We start from the raw sequence: 21635 nt of genomic DNA on the forward strand, positions 1-21635 counted from the left end.
AAGCTAACAGTGATTGTTACCATTTGGTTAGGGAGCAAGATTTTTTTTTGTGCACTTATGCTTTCTGTATTTTCCAAGTTTTCATTTTAACAATGAATAATGGAGGGTTGTTTTCAGAAATAAAAAAAAACCCAGAAATAATGCAAAACCACCACCATGTTACTGAAAACCAACCTGCTGAACTTCAGCTGCTGTGCTCCTGAAGAGTTCAATGTATCTTTTACCCAACAAATCCTTATGCTTCCTCAGTGCGTTCTGTGCATACTCCTCACAAGCAAAGAGGACGAAAGCATCCCCTGTTGGCCTGCCATCTGGGTAGGTCACAAACAGGATGCCCTCCTTCCCCCCAGTGATGGGGCAATGCTGTCCAAAGAAGGCCACCACTTCCTCAGCTGTGGCTGTGAATGGGAGCCCCCGCATGCGGACAATGACTTGATTTTCCTTGGAGAGAAACTGCGCTACCTCATTGGATGTACCTAGGGCACACAAATATTAGGAAGCATGGGGAGAAATGATTAAGACATCAACTTTACCAAATTTAAAATGGTAAAATTCTAGGCAATGCCTTGAATTCAAAATTAAGACCCACACTCCCACCCAAATTTACAATTACATCCCAGGAAAAAAAGAATTCTCCCACAGACTTAAAAGTTTCCCCCTACCATTTTTTCATAAAAACACCTCCCAATTAGAGGGGTAGCCAGACAGTTAAATTATGGACCAACCACCAGATTCTTCTCATGGAGAGGCAATTAATCACCATGGTGGTTAAGGGCATAGGTGCTGAAGCTAGAATGTCTGGGTCTAATCCTGGCTTTGCCATTTTACTAGGGTACCACTAGGGTAAACTTCAGTGAAGTTTAACCTCTGTGACATAGTTTCCTTATCTGTTAAGTGAGGGTAAATTTACCTACCTAATAAATTATGAGAATAAGTTATTACATCTAAAGTACTTTAGTGATTTTTGTTATTATTTTTCTGATTACTTTTTATTAAGATTCAAACATACTCAAATAGAGAGAACAGTGTAATGAATATACTTCAACATTTATCAATATTCTGCCTAACACAACGCATGTTGTACAGTATGGCCACATAGAAAATATTCAAATGCACATCACTCAAGCTCATACACTAGTAACATTGTCCCTTAACCATACTCCCCACATACCATGAAATCCCAGACATTAACCTGAACATTAATTAACTTTGCCATCTGTAATTTACAATGTTATCTACCATGGAAACTCAGGATCATATAACAACTCAAAATATACTTTACCCCTAATTAATATCAAGCATTACTTTGGGAACTCTGGAAATACTATTAAGCGTGAAGCTATGAATTTAGAAGCCCTGGTTTATCTCCAGAAATAAGAGCCAGAACAGAATTATACCAGACAAGTGTGTCAACGGGGTGCTGTTACTGAAGTTCTAAAACTGCGAAGGTTTTTTACCAGGGCTATACTGTAATGCAGGGATAAAAATGTCCTCTGTAGTTAGGGGACAGTCAACCTAGCATATTTTGGCAATAGGTGTCAACAGTCTCTTAAAAGGTCCATCAACATTTTTTGATTCAGCTACTTTTAGACATTCATCCCAAAGCGCAGCCCATACAGAGACACAAAAATATTCACTGCAACCTACTTAGAGTGAAGAGTTGGAAACACGCTCTAAAATGCCCAACAGGGATGTTTAATGAAAATTTATGGTACATGTATTACTAAACAGCAGTTAATGTTTAAGAAAATTGAGTAACATAGGAAGATATTCATTATACTAAAAGGGGCAAGGAAAACTTGCAATAAAAACTTATAAAGTATTTAGTTACAGGTATAGAAAAAAAAAACTGTTGGACAAATCACAGTTAACCTTTTTACGCACCTGTTATTTTTAGGTTTTAAGGTTATAAATCACTCAAGAATTAGATCAAGACTTTATATGTTCCTGCTTCCTTCAGACCATATTACTGCAAACGGTACATATCCTAAAGTACTAGAAGCCAGAAAGTTACCATGTTCATGGCCACTGATGAATGAGGGAAGTTCGAGAAAAACTAGAAGCAGACATGCAACAATTGCAGGTTTTCTAATGTGGCTGTTTGAAAGTAGTTTTCAGACTATTTACTTTCTTTCAGGAACTACTCTTTCCCTGTGTATGTGACTTTATGCGGCCCTTTCACCTTTGAATAATACTATGTTTAACGGCTATTTAACAACAGTTGATTGACTCAAGCCTTAGGGCCAGTGTTATGCATTACACTTACTGACACTATTGGACATTTTCTTCCCCTTATTAAAAAAAATAAGGTTGATTCCTATATTTTCCTGGGAAACAAAAACCATTCAAGGCTATTTATCTACCCTTGATTTGATATTTAAGTAAAATTTTTGAATCTTATTATAGCCACATTTTATAAGAGGCACTCACCACCAGCAATTTTAAGAAAATCTTCACCTGTTGCTTTGTAAACCTAAGAAAAGAAAGGGAAATGTAAATAGTTCCTGAGCCTTCTAATGGTCATGCAGAAGACGTGAAGGACCTCAGGCTGGGAGGCTGTACCTCAATGTAGCGCGTTCCCATGTGATGTTTGTGCCTCTGCAGGGCAAGGTCTCTGTGCTCCTCACTCACAAACCGAACCAGGGCTTCTCCGTTCCTCCGACCCTGGGCATTCAGGCAAAGTGCTGCACCTCCCCTTTGAAAAGAACAGAACAGAGAGCAGTAGGAAAAATAATACAGTCAGGACAAAAAATGAGAGGAAACCCCTTCTCCCTTTGGGATTGTTAAGTAAACTAGAGATTGAAGACCACCAACTTGGCGATATTGAGCCCTTTGAAGAATCTTGCAATATCTTGATCGGAAGACTGCCATGGTAAGCCTCGGGCCCTCACTACCGTGTTGTCGTCGATAAGCTCCATCTTGCTGCTGTGGATCAAGCATAATTTCAGGTTGCATGATTAATGCTAGTGAGCCTGACCTATTTCCCCCGGAAGACAATTTGCTCATTTGCACATGCGGTATTATTTACGCGGCGTTCAGATAGACTTTTAATACTGCCTGTTTTTATTTTGTAACCTCAAAAATCATCTGGGCATAATTCAATGTTACTTTTAAGTGGTTCACTATAGAAAGACAACTGGCTATGCAGATCCAACACAGCTGGCTCACCCAGCACTTCATCTATCAGCTGAGTTGCCGCTTGCTTGACATAAACTCAGAGGACCCAGTACCAGTTCACAGGAAGCAGAGTTCTCCCAACATCCTGATGGCCGGTAAGTTCTAGAACCAAGAAGGATAGGTTCAAGTTCCTTCTCTGAACTGGCCAGTACACCAGTAGGTTTTAAACCCAGTTTGACAGCAAAAGTTAAGATCTCCGTGCAGGTGGCAGTTAACCCACATCTGGAACGTGTGTGCACACTCGCAGCCTGCCACTAAATCACCTCCTCTATCGAACGGGAGCCATCACAGGGAGTGTTTACGGAGATGCTTGGGAGTGCCCACACCTTAATGAGTCATTTGCAAATCATGTACGATATATTTTGAAACCTTTGATGCTCCATGCCCTCTATGTTCATATTTTCAGTACTCCTAGGACATTTTCCTAATGAGTCACTTTTTCCACAACTACATAGGCCTCAAAGTCTCTCTGTGGGCAAAGATGTCAGAAGTTTCTGTTCACATCGGGCACCAGGCAATCTCATGGAATTCACTACAGTGATTTACAAACTCGAGCAGGTCTACCTGTGATCACAAACAGAGATACCACCATTTCATACTCCTCCCCAGGTATTTCCTTTGCTTTGAAGTAGGAGCTGATAGGGCATACTTTAAATTATCTCAGTAAAGATCTGGTGAGCTTTTTTAAAGCCTATGATTTTTCCTTTGGAAGTTTTCCAGTGAGAGGATGGATAGTTCAGAGAGGCTAAAATAAAAATCATAGACACAAACATATAATGTAGTTAACGTCATAGTGACTAAGGATGCACATATTTCATTAAATGTTAATCCTGACATCCAAGCACACTTTAAGATATAACATCCTTATGTAAATGACCTAATATTGAAAAATGGATAGCCAAAATATAAAGGGAGTTAAATATCACAAAGGGAATAAAATAAATCAAAAGGCTTAAATGGAAGAGTACTCAAGTACTTACCAAGTGCCACTTTCAAATTTGTAATTCACTCTCTCTGGATCTGAAAACCTGTGATCTAAAAACGAGAACATACAAGTCATCATTTTTGCTCTTACGGAGACAAAGCTGTGAAAGGAAATCCAAAGGTATGGGTGAGGGAAAGAGGATGGGATCAAATTCTAGGTCTGCACTGTTACCGCAGAGATACTTACTATAAGGCTCTGAAATCATTGCTAAAATTATATTTCCCATATCTTCAACTTGAGATGCTCCATACCGGGAGACTGAACTATTCTTCTCTAAATTTAAATCTGGGAGATTAAGTCAAGGAAACATTTTGGGGAGGTAAAATGAGGTTGCTTCTGACCTCAAATTAAACTCACACAGACCTAAGAAGCCAAGTAAAATGTATCTTGATGGACAATTCTTTATTTTTCTTTCTTCTTCTTCTTCTTTCTAAAGATTTTATTTATTTAGAGAGGGGGAGGGAAGGAGGGAGAGAAACATCAATGTGTGGTTGCCTCTCACACACCCCCTACCTACTGGGGACCTGGCCTGCAACCCAGGCATGTGCCCTGACTGGGAATCAAACCAGCGACCCTTTGCTTCACCGGCCAGCGCTCAACCACTGAGCCACACCAGCCAGGGCTTGGCTGACAATTCTTTGAAATCTCATCATGGCTGTGTCCCATCAGTCTGGACTTCACCCACCCTTGCTATAGTTTCCAGTGCTCTCTTAGGTAAAATGTCCACATCAACCCTGTCCTGAGGTTCTACCAGCAATAAAAGTTTGTTGAGTAGTAGTAAATGCACGAATACTGAGACTGTTTAGTTTCAAACCATGTGTTCAGCAAAGTTAACAGAATCCTTTATTCTATACGTTGTTACAGCATGCACAAGGCAATGACCATGCTGGCTTTTAAAGACACAGTTACATGAGTTAAAACCATAAGGCACTAAATGACGTTTTTTTAGCCTAACATTGGAAAAAGACACCTGAAATTACTGGTGACACTATTTTTGTGATGACACTTCTACTCAGGAACTTCCCTTCTACATTTTTAGAGCCCCAGAGTATGGCCATCTTGGATGGCAACAAATGCTTGTTCTCTGAGAGGAAATTTGTGAGAAATAATTCAAGCACTCAGAGACAACATTGGCCAACGTGGCTCTTAATCAAGGGAGTAAGTTGTTTGTTAAGACAGGAATAAGAAATGCATGGCTCAAATTGGGTTTGATGGTGAAACCCAAAAGAAATTTTCATCAAGTATTATGAATTTGCAATTTCTCTAAAATAAGCATGCATTTTTGTTAAGATAGTTTACCTTAGGAAGCTAACAGTCATTGACGTTTTTAAGTTTCAATGCTATAGCCACACTTTGTATCATGTATAAATGTGCATTAATTTCATAACGTAGTATAATGCATATAACAATACTGACTGAGCCCACATTCCAGCCGGCCCAGCGACCCTGCCACACACGCCTCCAGACAAGACCTCACCAAAACGCTGTATCAAGTGGAACACACCGCAGAAATCATGATGTTCATGTTTCACAAATTTGCTGAGGATAAAGCCTACTTAATAAAGAAGGACCCGACAGTACTCATGGGAAAGGAGTTCCTTGGATTATTTAGAAAATCAAAAAGGTTGTGGACAAAATAATGGAACTGGACTGGGGCCAAGCTGGCAGACCGGGCTCCGGAACTCCTATCGGCTGGGCTCACTACTGCATACGATGCCTACTTTGTAGTACACATGAAGCAGAAGGGAAAGAGGCAGGGAGCACTGAGCAATTACTCCCACTCTGATTGATTTCTCCCCGTGGGTCATCTAGGGAACATGTGTCCCACAGCTTCCCTCTGTTTAAGGATTTCATGAGCTGATTGGGACCCTTCGAACACATACAAGTAAAATCCCATCCCCATTTCACAGGAGAAAGAAAAGCCAATTAAAGCCAAATAAGCATTTTATTTTTATATTGCTTGCCTCCTCTTGCTCTCAATACACAAATTTCTTAAAAACAAACAAAAATAATACTATGGACTCTATATATTTTCTCAACTTTAAAATGAAAACAAAGATGTTCAACATTACTAATCACTGGAGAAATGGAAATCAAATCCTTAACGATCACCTCACATCTGCCAGGATGGCTACTGTCAAAAAGATGACTCAGTATGGGAAAGGACGTGGAGAGAAGGGAACATTCACACCCAGCCGGTGGGAACGCAAACTGGTGCAGCCACTGTGTAGAACTATTGGAAAATTCCTCAAAAATTGAGAATAGAGCTATCTCATATAACCTACCTATATTCCACTTCCGGGTAGTCATCCAAAGAATACAAAAACACTAATTCAAAAAGACATACGCATCCTGTGTGCACTGCAACATTATTTACAATAACCAAGATGTGGAAGCAACCTAGATGAATGGATAAAGAAGATGTGTACATACGGGGTAGACCAGAGTAGGTTTAAAGTTGTAATATGAATAATAAATGTTCCCATACTCACAACCATAAACCTTCTTTGCCCACCCTGTATACACGATGGAATATTATTGAGCCGTAACAAAGAAGGAAACCCTGCCCTCTGCAGCAACATGGAGGGGCACTGGGGATATCATGCTGGGTGAAACAAATAAGACGAAGAAAGACAAGTACCATGTGATGCCACTCATATGTGTAATCTTAAAAAACAAAACAAAATAAATGAACAAAAGAACTCAGAGATTACAGAGAACAGACTGGAGGGGAAGGGGTTGGGAGGAGGGCAAAAGGGGTGAAAGGAGTCAATTGTATTGTGATGGATGGGGACCAGACTTAGAATGGTAAGCACTTGGCAGTATATATAAATATTGAATTATAATGTTGTACACCCTGCAATAAACATAGGCTTGTATTCCAATTTCACCACAATTTTAAAAATAAAATGAATAGCCATCTGGGTGGTGGTTATTAGCATGTTTGCCTTATTTTATAATTTTCTGATCGGTATAAGGATAAAAAATGAAGGAAGGTATGAAGAAAAAGTTTGTAAGTAGTATTTTACCTCAAAAGAGGATATATAATGTTAAAACATTTCAGAGAGCTCCCTTCCACCCAGCATTACAGCCAATCATCTGAAGAGTCAATGCAGTGAATAATACCCCATTCCACCCTCAATTCAAAATAATTTCCATCCTCAACTCAAAATCCCTTTCCATTTCACCCCTCCCCCTGCCTCCTCCGTCCTTCCTCCAGCAGAGACCTTGCATCCCTCTACCACCATGCCAGGCAAATCTGTGTGGTGGTGTCCCTCACGAGCTACATGTCTCTGCAGTTAAACATACCACACGGACAAATGTGGCCATACGTTCCCTGGCAAACTACTTAGCCACTGCATTTCAGCTTATCTGTGGAGCCTAAACTGTGATCACCTTTAGTTCCCTGGGGTGTATTTTGTAAAGATTACATAACGTGACATAAGCCCAGGGCACAAAACAGGCATGTAGTAAGTGATGGCCTTCGCCTTCTTCCTAGAACCTTCAGGTGACCAACTTTCATAACCCATTATATAATCACGCGGAGGGACACATTTATGGCTGAAAAATCTGAATTTACCAGATTCCATTTGTATACTCACAGGATAATCATCAGGCTAAAGTGGTAGATAATTCTGCGCGCACACACACACACACAATATCACACCCCTTACATCTTCCAGTGATAAAATACAGGTGCTGCTCACTGAAGAATTAGAAAAATCAGTCCCAGGAGACATTTAAACAACAGAGCAATGACAACCTGTTGGAGTCATTAAAATGGTCACCTGTGGGGAGGCCGTACTAGAACATGTTTATTAATTCAGTGCCATTTTCAAAGACTATGATGACAGGACAGAAAACCAGAACCAAAGGACAGAGATACTCTGGGGAAACAACTGCCCTACATTTTCTGTGGAGGAGCAGGGAGGGGTACTTTAAGGATGCTCACAGAACTAAGAAAGATTAGCTGGGACTAGGCCCTAGTTTAACACATCAGCTCCGTTACTGCCGAATACTCGTTGGGAGCCCTGTAATTCTAGTAACATCTTCTGCTTTGTCAGGAATAAAGAGAATGGAGTAGGGAGAAACGTATCCAAGAAATGGAAAACAATCCTATTGTATAAGCCACTGCTGGCCTGTAGGGCAGGTAAGTCTCCGTTGGGAGGGACTATAGGTCTGTAGGACTTTTTTTGTAGCATGCTGGCTCCTACCCACCCTGATTATGATTTAAAATGTCTCTAGACATTGCCAAATGCTCCCTGGTGGGCAAAACAACACCCTTCATTGAGAACCACTGGTGAAAACTAACAGTTCCCAACAGCTTTGACTTCACCCCTTAACCATCTATAGAACTGTCAGGAAAAGCTCCTACGTGTAAGAGACCATTACCGGACAGATATTTTTAAAGGTAACTGGCCAAACACCATCTATTTCCTTCGATTTTCACAATAGTCCTGCCAATAGTAAAACCAAACAGATGAAGAAACTAGAATTCAGAAAAGAGCTGTAACTCATTCAGTTTCCCAGCTGGTAAGTAATGGAGCTGGAATTATAATACAGATCTGATTTGACTACATGTCCATAATTTCCTGCACCAAGAAGCTTTGCCTAATTTGTTTTGAGCAATACTTTGTGAAATGCTTTCTAAATGTGTATGTAGGAGCCAAGTAAAAGTAAATCAAAAGTAAAAATGTAAAGCATCCTGTCTGTGTAGGTATAGAATTGTAGCTGAAGAATTATTTTTACTGAATTCTACTTTGTAATTAAGAATATTTTCTACAGAGCTTTAAATTACAGCACAGGGAATAGTCGATAGCATCATAATAACTATGCATGGGGCCAGGTATATAATTGAAATATCAGGGGTACCACTCTTGAAGGTATGTGCTTTTCTAACCACTATGCTGTAGATCGGAAACTAAAACAGAATAATATTGAAGCAAAATGTAATTGGAAAGACATTTTTTTAAAGAATATGTTCTAGACATTTGGCTAACTTGGTTCCATTCAACACGTCCTAACATGTTTCTCTTTAAGTCATCACACACCAAAAGGATCAGCAGCTCTAAGCTCCAACAACTTTTAAGTCACCTAACCTCCTTCATACCCAAACCACCCCCGTACACACACACACACACACACACACACACACACACCCCTCTCTTTGAAAGGTTTGTTCAATTCGTAATCCTTACCAGAATTCAACATGAACTAATGAAAGGGAGTGAGGAAAAAAAGTTTCAGTACCAATTCTTTCCCCTATCAATTTATAATTATAGATTCAATTACTTGCTGCACGTCTGATCTTGAGGGAAAGCAAGATGAGTCTGTGCCTCCTGATTTATGGCTCGTCATGCAACTTACTCATCCTGCCCTTGAGGCAGCCACAACAGCACCAACAGGCCCAGCCAGCTGGATGAGCGAGAAGTGCCATGAGGAAATGAGGAAGGGTAAAGCCAGACAGGTGGGAACATAACTAACATTTCAGGCTACAACTGAGCACAGTGCTGCAGAGTTTAGGAGCCCAGAGACTTTTGTCTATACTTGAACAAGAGGAGTGCTTTATTTAGTGCCGCCTTTACCAAAACACATTTCAGGATTTAACCTACACTTTTATTAGCTGAAAGAAGAATTCACACAGAGAAATTTTACAAAGTTCATCATGGTTCATTAGCTTACCCATTCAAAAAAGAGTTACCTTCCCCAACTGCCTGAAGATGGACACATCTGGTTCCAGAAGAACCAATTTTCATTTCTAAGTATCTTTTTAAAACCAGGTTTTTAGTTTACACCCAAGAGAGTCACATATATGAAATAACAAATACACAGTGGAGCAATTAAGTTCAAACTATAATTTAAATATACATTATAATTGCATCCCAAGTCAAAATTTCAACTCGAAGCCATTTTTTTCCTGCTAGAGACCCCTCAAACGACAAGTTTGTTTCTTCCCCTTCTATCCTGTTTACTCATTTATTTGTAGTATAACACGACTGCCTATATTGCCACGTGTTACAATAAAATACCTACGGTAATGAACAAAGGAATAGCAAACAAAATATGGCAAGAGAAAAGTTGAACTAGTGCTCCACCTAAGAACCAAATTTGCTACAATTATTTAAAGAAGTGGCAAATTACCCTTACATGAGTTGATAATTTAAAAAGTAGGTTCTATAAATGATCTGCTGTATTTTAAAGTGAGCTGTGAAAGAAGCCAATCAAGAATGCCTATGGAGAAGAGCATAACTAGGAGCCAAGGCAACAAAAACATTCTTATACCAATAATAAATGCTGGAAAAATAATATAAAACCATAGTTTTAATTCTATTCCTCAGAGGCTTACTCTTCCCCAAGAGGAAAAAAAGATCTACCCTAGCAAATATTGTAATGAAGTGCCACATCGAATGTCCAACAAAACTGACAACTCAATTACACCCTAGAGCAGAGGCCCCCAACATCTAGGCCACAAACCGGTACTGGTCGCGGCCTGTTAGGAACCAGACTGAACCACAGGAGGTGAGCTTGAATGCAATGTGCTTGAATCATCCTGAAACCATCCCTCCCAACCCCTCCCCGCCCCCTACCCCGTGCCATCCCCAGTGGAAAAATTGTCTTCCATGAAACCGGTCCCTGGTGCCAAAAAGTTGGGGATCACTGCCTTAGAAGAAATTAAGATGGAAGTTGGGGCTAATGTGACAAAAGAGACATAAATTTTACTTTAGAAAAAGACATTTATATGGGATAAATAAGGGAAGGGAGATTCCATGACAATAAAACAAGCCTTCTAAAGCCTTCTAAAATAAAAAAAATATCCTGGAATTCCCAACTTGTATTTTAAAAGTTATAATTAAAATAAACCACACAAAATAATCAACATATCTCTGAGTGCTAGCCAAGAATATGCAGTATTTCGAGTCCTTTAACTTATTACCACAAACCAGAGTATTTGCTGACTTGGCTCACATCATATGGATATGATGCCAAAGATAATTTCTTCCCCCCTCTAGCTAACAAGGTCAACCACTAGCCCAGCTTTACTGAACACTTGGTAATATTTAAAATCCCTTTTATATGTACAAGGTACCAAGGAGGATTCAGCACTTCCACTGTTTAAGCGGGGCAATGAAGCTTTCTGAGACTGCAAACGCCCAGTTCACAATTAATCAAACAAGCACCTAAGAGCAGAATGAACCACACTCACAACACACAATATTTTACAAAAGTGAAATTAACCTTGAAATTTACCTGTACCAACATGTAGTTGATGCTTTAAAAGGTCTATATCCAGTCTTGCACAAAGTTAAAAAAATTTTAAGTGTAAAGCAGTTTAAATATTGTCTTAAGTCAATAAGGAAGTCCTTTTCAAAGTCCTTGGCAGCTGTGTTCCTTCATCAGAGACACCCAACAACCTGGTGAGGTTTGAAGGATCACAATCAACTTTGGAGAGTGTGCAGCAGGCTGGGTGCTGGCTAAGTGGTTGCACATACTGCCTCGTTATTCCTTAACTATAGTCATGCCCATTTTAAGATGGGGAATCTGAGGTAGAGAGGTGCAGTAAATTCACCCTCAACAAACCTGACTCTGGAGTTCATGTTCTTAAGCACTTCACTATATATGAACATCTTTAATATACAAAAAACCAAACAAAAAAACAAAACAAAACAAGCCAACGTTACTGTGTTAGCAGCACAGACACACACACACACACACACACACATTCCCTTTACCTCCCCATTGAGAGAAGTGGTGAAACACACACACACACACACACACACACACACACGACTAATCTTTGGATGGGCAGGCGAGAATGGTTTAGTGATTTTTTTTTTTAACCCTGATAATGGAAAGGGTAAAAATGGCATTTGCTAATAAGGTCAATGGGCACACACAGATGCAATACCCTATAACTGGCTAGAAATTTTATAAAATCGGTTTCCCTTTCCTGCTGAATAGTTTACTCAGTATGTGCTGAGGAAACACGGAATGTAAATTTGTAAGGGAGATAGTCTATTTTAAACGCCAGCCTCACCCTCTAGAATATTATCCCCTAGTTAATGAGCAGGACATTCACATCAGACTCAGGATCAAAAGCTGGCGCCTCCAAGCCTCAGTCCCCCCCGGCTGTAGAAAGGGTGACAGCACCTCCACTGGGCTGTTGTGAGACTATCGATGGCATAGATGTAGGCAGCATGCCTGACAGCTCTTCCACCTGCCCTCCTCACAGGGCCAAACTCTATTAAAAACAAGTCCTTAGTAAAGGCTTGGCAAAGTGGAATTAAACAAAACAGGAGAGATCCTGATTTATGAATAAGAATAAATCAGTTCACAAATAACAAAGCTTACAAACATAGGTCAAGAAACCAGAAGAAACTAATTCCATCCAACCTGGGAGGGATAAAATAGGATTACATACTCGATTCAAAAACTGGTTAACTCATTTATGTAAATAGTCCCATAATCAAAATGTCCTTTCGCCAGGAGACAATTAGCATTAATTTCTACCAGGGATCCAAGACAACTTCTTCCTCAAAACAAACAACAACAAGTCACAGGGGCCCCAAGCCCTATCACCACACCCTCACCACCTCACCTGATTACAAAAAAAGCTTACAGAACACCACCCACAGCTCACCTACTGACTGAGGTCTTCTTTCCAGCTGGGACTGCACAACGCAAAAGCAGGTGACAGCACGGACCCCGGCGTAACTCAGGCCCAGCACCAACTCCGCAGGGTTTTCGAACCAATTCAACGGCAACAGAGGGGAAATAAGGGCTAAAATAACGAACTTCCTAAAACCCATTTTTTTAAATCAAAGTCATCATACTTTTTGGTTACATAGCACTTGATACAAAACTTTCATTTGGGAATACCAGAGATAAAATTGAGGCGTGGAGAAGACAGTGACTTTCCTAGGAAAGCACAGCTGCATGTTCTCTTCCTTGTCCCTTTCCAGGAGTCGGCAAGAGCCTCCTCCCCCTGCTGGCTTACCTGGTGGAACAGGTAATCCCCTCAGGAGCAAGTGACTCTCCTCCTACTTGGCAAAACCACCAAGGATGTGTAATGACCATCTTTATGTTCTCAAATTTAGTGCCAATTCCATATGACAAAGGAAAATGTTCAGTGGTCTGAAAGAACAACACAGCTCTTCAATTCAGACACTGTAGAAGTCCTTTGCATAGATAAGGACAAGTTGATAATCAAATCTGGTATGATTGCTTTTGACCTGAGGAATTGGTTTGGTGGCCTACTGAGGGAAATAATGATTCCTCTAAATAGGAGTCACAAAACAATTGATCACAGTAGCAATATAAAACAAAAACCACTGCTAGGAAAGCTTAATAATATTTCTTACCTGCTGAATGGGAAAAAAAACGTGCAAAGAAACATTAATAAAACCATTTAAGATTAAAATCCACTTCTTGATTGGCAATAAAACTATAAATCCAAGACTCTCCCTATGTAAGCCAAAAAGAAACTAGGCTTTAATTAAGCTATTTCTAAAGAAATATAAAATTCCCTATTTTTTCAATGGACGCATTACTTAAGAGCTATGAGACCCTTCATAAAAATTTCAGGTGTGACATACCTGAAACGGAGTCTGACCTAGCTTTATTCACAATTTATCCGTTATATTTGATTTCCATCCCCATGACATTTGAAACTGAACTACCAACAAATAGTTATAGAACTAGGATTAAAAGGACAAAAAATAACCAGTATAGCATCCTACCCATTCATCTAAAGGTCAGATAATGCAACTTTTTATTTCAAAAAGTAACATATACTGGGGTGTATAGATAATACAGCATAGAGCAAGTAAAAAGCCCAGTTTACCATCTTGAAAATGTTTAATAAGAAGCCAAAATCTCACATGTGTGATACTCTGAAGAAACCATGAAGGGAAAAGTAGATGAACTCTTAACAAATTTTCCCTGAACTGTCAACATATTGAGGAAACCTAAATATCAAAACATTTAATACATAAATATCAAAATATATACCTAAATACCTAAAATATCACAATCTTTTGTTTGTAGCTATGGAAATTTTTACTACTATCTGACCTGTAATCACTAGGAGAAGATTTTCTTTACTACAAGAGGAAGCTGAACAGTCAGGGATAAACAATTCTTAAAATACTGACTTTAATATGCAAATTGTCTTTTTATAAATGTAGATGACTTATTAGAGTTTCCCTCCACTATCGACTAGTTTATTTTTTTAGAATTTTTGGATCTCTACTTTGTAGCACTGCATCAAACAGTTCAGCATTTGTTGCGGACTGAACTGCAGCCCTCCCACGAATCCGTATGCTGAAACTCGAGCCCCCAGTGTGACTAATGTCTGGAGACAGTATTCAGGACGCAGTTAAGGCCATTGGGAAGGGGTCATTATTTGTTAGGCCTGTGGACGTACAGAGGAAAAGAAAGATATTTCCTCCACTTCTCCCCCAACCCATGGGAAACACAGTGAGGAGGTAGGAAGAGCTCTCACCAGAAACTGACCATGCTTCCATCCTGATCTTAGACTTCCCAGATTCCAGAACTGTGAGAAAAGAAGTTTGTTCTTTAAGTCACTCAGTCTACGGTATTTGTTATGGCAGCCTGAGCTAACTAATACAGCATTCAAACCAACAAAATGAAAAGTAAGAATTTTTCTGTTGTCCCAACCTGCTAATGAAATTCTTACAAGAATTCCCTCAACATGTGCTTACTCCACCCCTCTCCCAGCACTACTGGCAGCTAAACCAGTAACTAACCAGTAGCTAAACCAGCTAAACCAAAATCGCAGCTAAGTGCTTCCAATAAGAAGGCAAATAAAATGGGTTTGACCTGCTTACGAGTGGTTATGAAAAATATGCAAGCAACCTTTTTCAATCAAGAAATTTTGAAATAAAACAAAAATCAGGCTTTCACCCCTGGAAAAGAATGAGAAAGTTTAAGAATAAACATCTATTATCCACAAGTTCCTGAAAGTGACTCGAACCCAACTTCATGTCGATTCTCATAGTGGCTCTGGGAGTGTCACCTAACCCTGCTATTACTCGGTTTTTCATCTGATTCGTTAACACAAGCTGCTTATTAATTAGTGCTTTAAAGACTCACTGGATGAAGATGATGGGGCATTCATGACCGCAGGATTTGTGATTACTAAATTTACTTTTTAACACATAACGCATTAGATATACTACTATCTTGGTAGTAAAAAATTGGGGGGGTAAAATCCTAACCTCACTTTATCTCAAAAGATAGCCTATTATAATCACCATGATCTTATATATATCCCACAATCCCAGGGAAGGTTAAAAGGATAACCGATGAACAGCCGTTTGTAAAGAGAATATACCCACTACTTAAAAAAAAAAATTCTTATCCATTCAAAAGCCAAAATAAACCCTAAAACCAAGATAATCAAGAACAAGTAGCCTTGGAATCAGCATCAAAGAAATTAGTCTTCACATTTAATTCATCAATAACCCAAAAAGGGGGGAAAAAAACCCCAAGACATTCCCTTAATCTGAAATTAAACTCTATTCTAGATCTATTCAACTCACAAAAATTCATCTACCTAAATCACCATTAAAATTCAGCAAATTATAACTGCTTTAAAAGATGTCTATAATTGGCCCAATTTGTGTATCTCAGTGGGTTGGGCATTGTCCAGCAAATCAAAAGGGTGCAGTTTGATTCCCCGTCAGGGCACATGCCTGGGTTGACAGCCAGGTCCCAGGTTGGGGGCATGAGAGAGGTAACAGACTGAGAAGTTTCTCCCCCTCTCTTCCTCCCATGCTCCTCCCGCCCCTGTCAAAAAAAAAAAACAAAAAAAAAAGCGTACAATTGCATAATTGTACTATTAGTTCTTCATAGCATATACACAAGTTTTAGACAGGCCATTGTCATCCATTCACTGACCAAGTCAAAACTCTTTCTCGAATTACCCTTTTCTCTGCAGCTATCTTTTCAAATGTTCCCTGGGTAGTCACTTAAAGGATACATTCTGTCATTGCTGCAACTTCCAGTTTATCAATCTCAGGTGAGCCAGGGCAACACTTCTTGAATTCTTTTCGAAGATCGAAAAAGGAATAGAAGCATTCAGGCAATAATACATTCTGAGGGAGGACAAGGCGTACATTGTTAACTGGATGAATTGAGTTCACCGTTTCCCTAATAATCAGGAATCTAAGAATTGAATATAAGTATATTTTACCACAATTTTTAAATGTTTTTTAAAAATAGAATGTTAGGGTGTTTTTATTTTCTGCTATAGTATTATATCCTACATACAAGTCTCATTGGAAAAAATCCATCTTATTTTAAGGCAATGGATTATGTTTGTGTTCCATTATGCATTCCATTAAAAACATTTCTGATTTACATTTGGGCTACTGTATTTTATATTTTCTGATCAATAAATCTTCGCTCTTTCTCTAAGCTGCCATTGTTTTAGACTCCCTGTATTTTCAGGCAGCTCTCAGTTCTCACATGCATGTATTTACAATGTATACCCAAACACAGGATTCAGTTTTAAAACACAGTAGTTTTAAATACTGGGTTCTAATCATACATATTTTCTGTACTAAAATCAGATTAAGATAGGGAATTCCTCATTACCTTAAAAGGATTTATTTTTGTGCCAAATTAGAGTCCCTCATTACTTTTTCTGACCATTATTCTGGCTATACCTGAGCAGTCAAGTTAGACTTAAAAAAAAAAAAAAAAAAGAAGACATCAAAAATCTCAAAGGCAAAGGAAAAATAGTTACCTGTTGTTCTTAGCTACTAGCACCACTTTCTTACAGTCATTAAACAAAGCAACTGCCTGGGCAAATATAAAACTATCGTTTCTTTTGTTTTTTCCTGGACAAAAAAAAAAAAATACTCCTCATTGAGTAACTTTCAAAGATTTTTTTAAAACTTAATTTAGATTCTTCTTAAAATTTCAAAATCTTTCATTGTATTCACTTACTGAGAATTCCTACTCATTTGTACATTAGAAAGTCAAGGAAATAAAGACTTTTAAAAGTTTGTAACCCACAACCTTTACGCAACAATGTCTGTATAAGTCTCCTCTACCTGCTCATGCTGTGTTTGAAATAGGTATTACCTCACTATAGTCAGTTTTCAACACAGCTACCAAAAGAATCATGCATCCTCACAATTACTTAAAAAAATGTTAATTTGAAAGCTATTGGTAATGACATTAACTCACATGTTCAACAATAAAAGATTGGTTGAAATAGCTGTATCCATTTAAAATATTGAATATTTTACTTAGGGCTTACAGGAGATATTGATGTTATAGCAAACAAGGAGGGTAAAAGATTTGTGTTGTGTGAATGCTCCTTGTTAAAATAAAGCTTTTCTACAAAAATCTGAAGAAATCCATATATGTTCATATTAGAGAAAAACACTTTCTTATTTTTTGGCAGGATTACTTTTCTGTTTTACCATTTTCTCTACTTTCCCTTCATGAATAGAGTACCCTTTATTATGATACTAAATTGTAGTTCCTTTTTTATGATACTAAATTAATTATTGCAGTTTTTTAAAATCAAAATCCTAAAATAAATGACTCAGGAAAATGTCTCCATTTTTCTCTGGAGGTTTTTCCATATCCAAGGCAGCCCATCTAAAATAACAAAACCAGCTGTTTTCCTTCAGCTCAACAGAGAAAGAATTAAGTTTTACCCCTCCTCATATGAGTTTGAGGGGGAAAAAATCCTCATATATGTCTATTTCTGGATCAAGCATACACAGCAATTGGTGTAGTATTTAATTAACAAAAAATACTCCCTCCTTTTAATCAAATAATTACTAAGGCTCCTATAGAGGGAGTGATATTTTTTCAACCCTCAAGACACAGGAACTTGAGCTTCTCCTTCAAACGTTTTAAATTATCGTTATATATTTATTTTATTTCTTCCCCTTTACCTACTGGAGTGAAGAGAAAGGTCTGCAATGACCACTCACTTGTGACATCAACTGTCATTCAAAACCTCTCACTGCAAGCACTGCTCCACACCGTTTCCCTAAAAATGTTTCACTTCCACCCTTCCAAGTTACGGCTCAAACTAAGTTGATCACATGAACTATATTAGCAATGATTGGCTACACTAGATCTGTGACCCACGCTCTCCACTTTCCCACAGCTCCTCACCCTTCCCAGGGAGGGAAATCACAGTGTATCTACAGGAAGACTGTATTTTTCTCACTCCATACTCTTTTCCACTATCAGAAATATATGAAAAGGTAAAATATGGGGCTGACCCTGTTGTTTTGATACAGGAGTCAAGTTTTGAACATTTTCTTTAAGTCAGACAAAGCACAGTACACCATAATTAATGTTTCACTGGTTATATGGCCAAGTCTTACTTTCCCAGCACACGATTTTAAATGAAATTATTAGAATTACAATTTAAAAGGTTTAATTGAACTTTTCTTCTTTGCTCCTTCCTTTCTAGGATAAAGCATTTTCCATACAGGTAGGAATATTACAGTGTATTAAAATACCGTTCTCTCCTACTTGTAGTTATTTTTAGTGCCAGAAATTCAGCTACTATGCTTTGGAAAAGGGAGAATGTCAAGCAAAAACAACATAAACAAAAAGAAAACTCGTTAAGTCACCAGAGGGTTATCTCAAAATTTCTGCAATCTCAAACACCTCTATGAAAGTGTCATGAATTTTGTATTGTGGTAAAATATATGTAACACAGTATTTAACACTTTAACAACTTAAGGATACAGTTCAGTGGCATTAAGTACATTCATACTGTTGCACAACCATCACCACCACCCCTTTGTCGTCTTCTCAAACTGAAAGTCTGTACCCCTGAAACAGTAACTCCCCATACGCATCTATCTAAAATCGAGAAACTTAGATAAACCACTTTTTAAAATGCCTCTCCAGTCACCGCAAAGATCCAATCGCTTTTGGGAAGCCAGCTTTCTTACCTTCTTGGAAGCCTCGGGATGCAGGATTTGCCTGACATGAAGCTGCCCATCAGTACAGAGACAGAAAGAAGTTCCTACGCCAATATTTAGTTCATTGCTCACTGACTGGTTAAACTGAAAAGAACAAGACACAGGATGCAATTGACGCAGGACTTACAAACTCTGCAAAGTGGCCCCACTTGGTGATAACCAGAGAAAACCGAGCAAAGTACAATGAAAAGGGAAACAGGCGCTGGAAGCAACATTAGAAAGACCAGCCTCCCACAAACTGTCTAGCTTCCTTTAAAATAGGGAAGTTCTCCAATCAAGAGCGGTTAAGCACGCAAGAACTCAGAAAATACACCTAGCGTCCGTCCGTATCCCCTCCTATTTCTGTGAAAAATACAAGACTTTTAAATCAAAGGTCTCGTTTCATCAGCAGATTGCCCTTAGATTACATCATTCCCCGGTGTTACTTTTTGTTTTAGGTTTAGGAAGGAAGCCAACTGGGCAGCGTGGGTAATGGGTATATAGACCCTCTGGAAAGCCTGGTAACTCGTTTCCTGAAACGCATCTTACATTATGACTTGACCCTATAATTCGCAACTCGTGTGCGAGGGCAGGGGCGGTGAGAGCGCCGGACACTGCACAGGTGTTTGGCGCCTCCTCCTAACCCGCGTTTGGTCAGCACCCCGAAGCAGCCGGGTTTTAGGTCACCTCAATTCCAAAAAGAGGATTCCACCACTTTCAGTGACCCCACGAGCAGCTCTGCACGTCCGGGGCTGCGAACCCTCCCCGGAGCTAAGACCAAGGCCACTTAAAGAAGTAATAATGGAACCGGAACCGAGCCTTTCGCAGTTCAGAACCCCGAAACCGGGCACTCGGGGCGCGGCCCGCGGGTCTACACCATAGCGCCCCCTGCCCCAGGCTGAGCCTCCGATCCAAAGCCCCGCAGGGCACACGGGCATTTGCGGTTGGGGCCAGGGGATGGGGGCGCTAGGATTTAAACTCCACTCATCACTCAGTTGGTAAAAACCCGGCTGATTCTCTGGTCTAGGGAATGACTCAGGAAGCAACTCGAAAACTAGAGAATTTTGGTCCAAGACCTGGGGTTTGGGAGATGAAGAGAAACAGTGACCTCCTCCCAAAAGGTCCGACCCGGGCCTCGGCGCTGGGTTTCCCCCCACGCTGCCGGGCGTCTCGCCCCCCACCCCGGCACTGCACGTGGACGGCGGGGCGAGCGCGCGCGGCCTGATAAGGCTTGGCCCGCTGCGGGGGACGCCAGGGTGGCCTGGCTGGGGGAGGGCGGCTCGGCCCAGGGCTGTCACCTGTCGGAGTGCTTGGTCCAGCTGCGGCGCCGAGGACAGCTTTTCGGCGTCGATCTTAGTTTCTTCTTTACAATCCTCCGTCAGCTCCAACTGGTCCGGTCTAACTAGTACTTCGTGCAACTGTCCCACCTCCGACGGGAAGACGCAGGAGTCAGTCTCCCCCTTCCTCAATACGGGGGCCCCTTTCACACCCTCCTCCCTCGCTCCCCTACTGGGGCGGCCCACGCCTCCGGAGGGGTCTGGTCACAAAAAATCAAAGCTCACTTGTCGCCAGCGACTCCGGCGCAGAGGACCGCGAGGCCCTGCCTCCGACCCCACCCCCACCAGGATCAGGACGTAAAAGTCCTGGAAGCGGACACTGGGGCCCCAAGGATTCCAGCCCGTCTCCGCGGGGCGTCCCCCGACTAGCCGAGCACCTGGCTCGGCGGCGCCCGGCCAGCCCACCTGAGCCATATTTTGGAGGGCTGAAATGGCTCCAAGGCTGTTGGCCAACAAGCCTGGTTTTATTCTGGAATTCCTAGGCCCCAGGTCGCCCCTCACAAGCGAAGAAACTAGAGCACTTGTTTACCGCCCCCCCCCCGCAACTTCTACAACAAACTTCTTGTCCTATCCCTATCATTTGAGCAGAATGTGGAGAAATACCTTCTTGTTGGCCAGATCCACGACTTTCCATAACAGCAGGATCAGCTCTTTCTCATCCGAGCCCAGCTTGGCCCCAGTGGCCCCAGCAGTGATTCCAAAAAGCACCACCAAGTAATCCGGAGACGCCGTCATGACGATAGGTGGGGAGGGGGAAAAGGGGGGTCGGGAGGCGGTGAGGCGGAGTGGAAGTGAGAAGAGAAAACCTGTGCTAAAACCTCTCCTAAAAGAAAAGGAAAGAGCACCCACCCCCCCTCCTCCTCCTCGCCGCTGCTGGTGCAAAAGGCGGTAACCAACCACCCAAGCCGACACCTGGCCAGTGCTCCACACCCTGGGCGGGAAGGGGGGTGGGAAGGAGGGCGCAGCAGACCTGCCCTTTTTCTATTCAATGGCCCTAGCTTCTATGCAAAAAGACTGGAGCAGGGCTGCACCCCCCGGAGGCGCGCGCAATGGCTGAAAGCTTTTCTGTTTTGGGATGTGGCTCTACCTGCCCGCCCCTTCCCCCTCCCCCACGTGGTGCAGGTAAGAGACACCTGGCGGCGCCGGCCCATTGGCTCCTTTAAACCACGA

General features: G+C 40.8%; 1 protein-coding gene across 5 annotated transcripts in view; it reads right to left on the reverse strand.

The window, feature by feature from the left end:
- The window catches only part of ESRP1 (epithelial splicing regulatory protein 1), a 55905-nt gene extending 34370 nt beyond the window's left edge, over nt 1-21535 (reverse strand). For all 5 annotated transcript variants that reach the window (XM_024572376.3, XM_024572371.3, XM_024572375.3 and 2 more), the window contains exons 1-10: nt 21069-21535; nt 20427-20555; nt 19120-19233; nt 16164-16278; nt 4349-4447; nt 4158-4212; nt 2815-2925; nt 2563-2695; nt 2431-2473; nt 175-476 (exon numbers count right to left, since the gene is read on the reverse strand). In XM_024572376.3, the coding sequence (XP_024428144.1) occupies nt 175-476; nt 2431-2473; nt 2563-2695; nt 2815-2925; nt 4158-4212; nt 4349-4447; nt 16164-16278; nt 19120-19233; nt 20427-20555; nt 21069-21200 (1233 nt within the window). In that variant the 5' untranslated portion in view covers nt 21201-21535. The remainder of the gene's footprint in view (nt 1-174; nt 477-2430; nt 2474-2562; nt 2696-2814; nt 2926-4157; nt 4213-4348; nt 4448-16163; nt 16279-19119; nt 19234-20426; nt 20556-21068) is intronic.
- Nucleotides 21536-21635: the final 100 nt, after the last annotated feature.

This window comes from Desmodus rotundus, chromosome 8 (genome assembly GCF_022682495.2).
Source record: "Desmodus rotundus isolate HL8 chromosome 8, HLdesRot8A.1, whole genome shotgun sequence".
NCBI classification, from domain to species: Eukaryota; Metazoa; Chordata; class Mammalia; order Chiroptera; family Phyllostomidae; genus Desmodus; species Desmodus rotundus.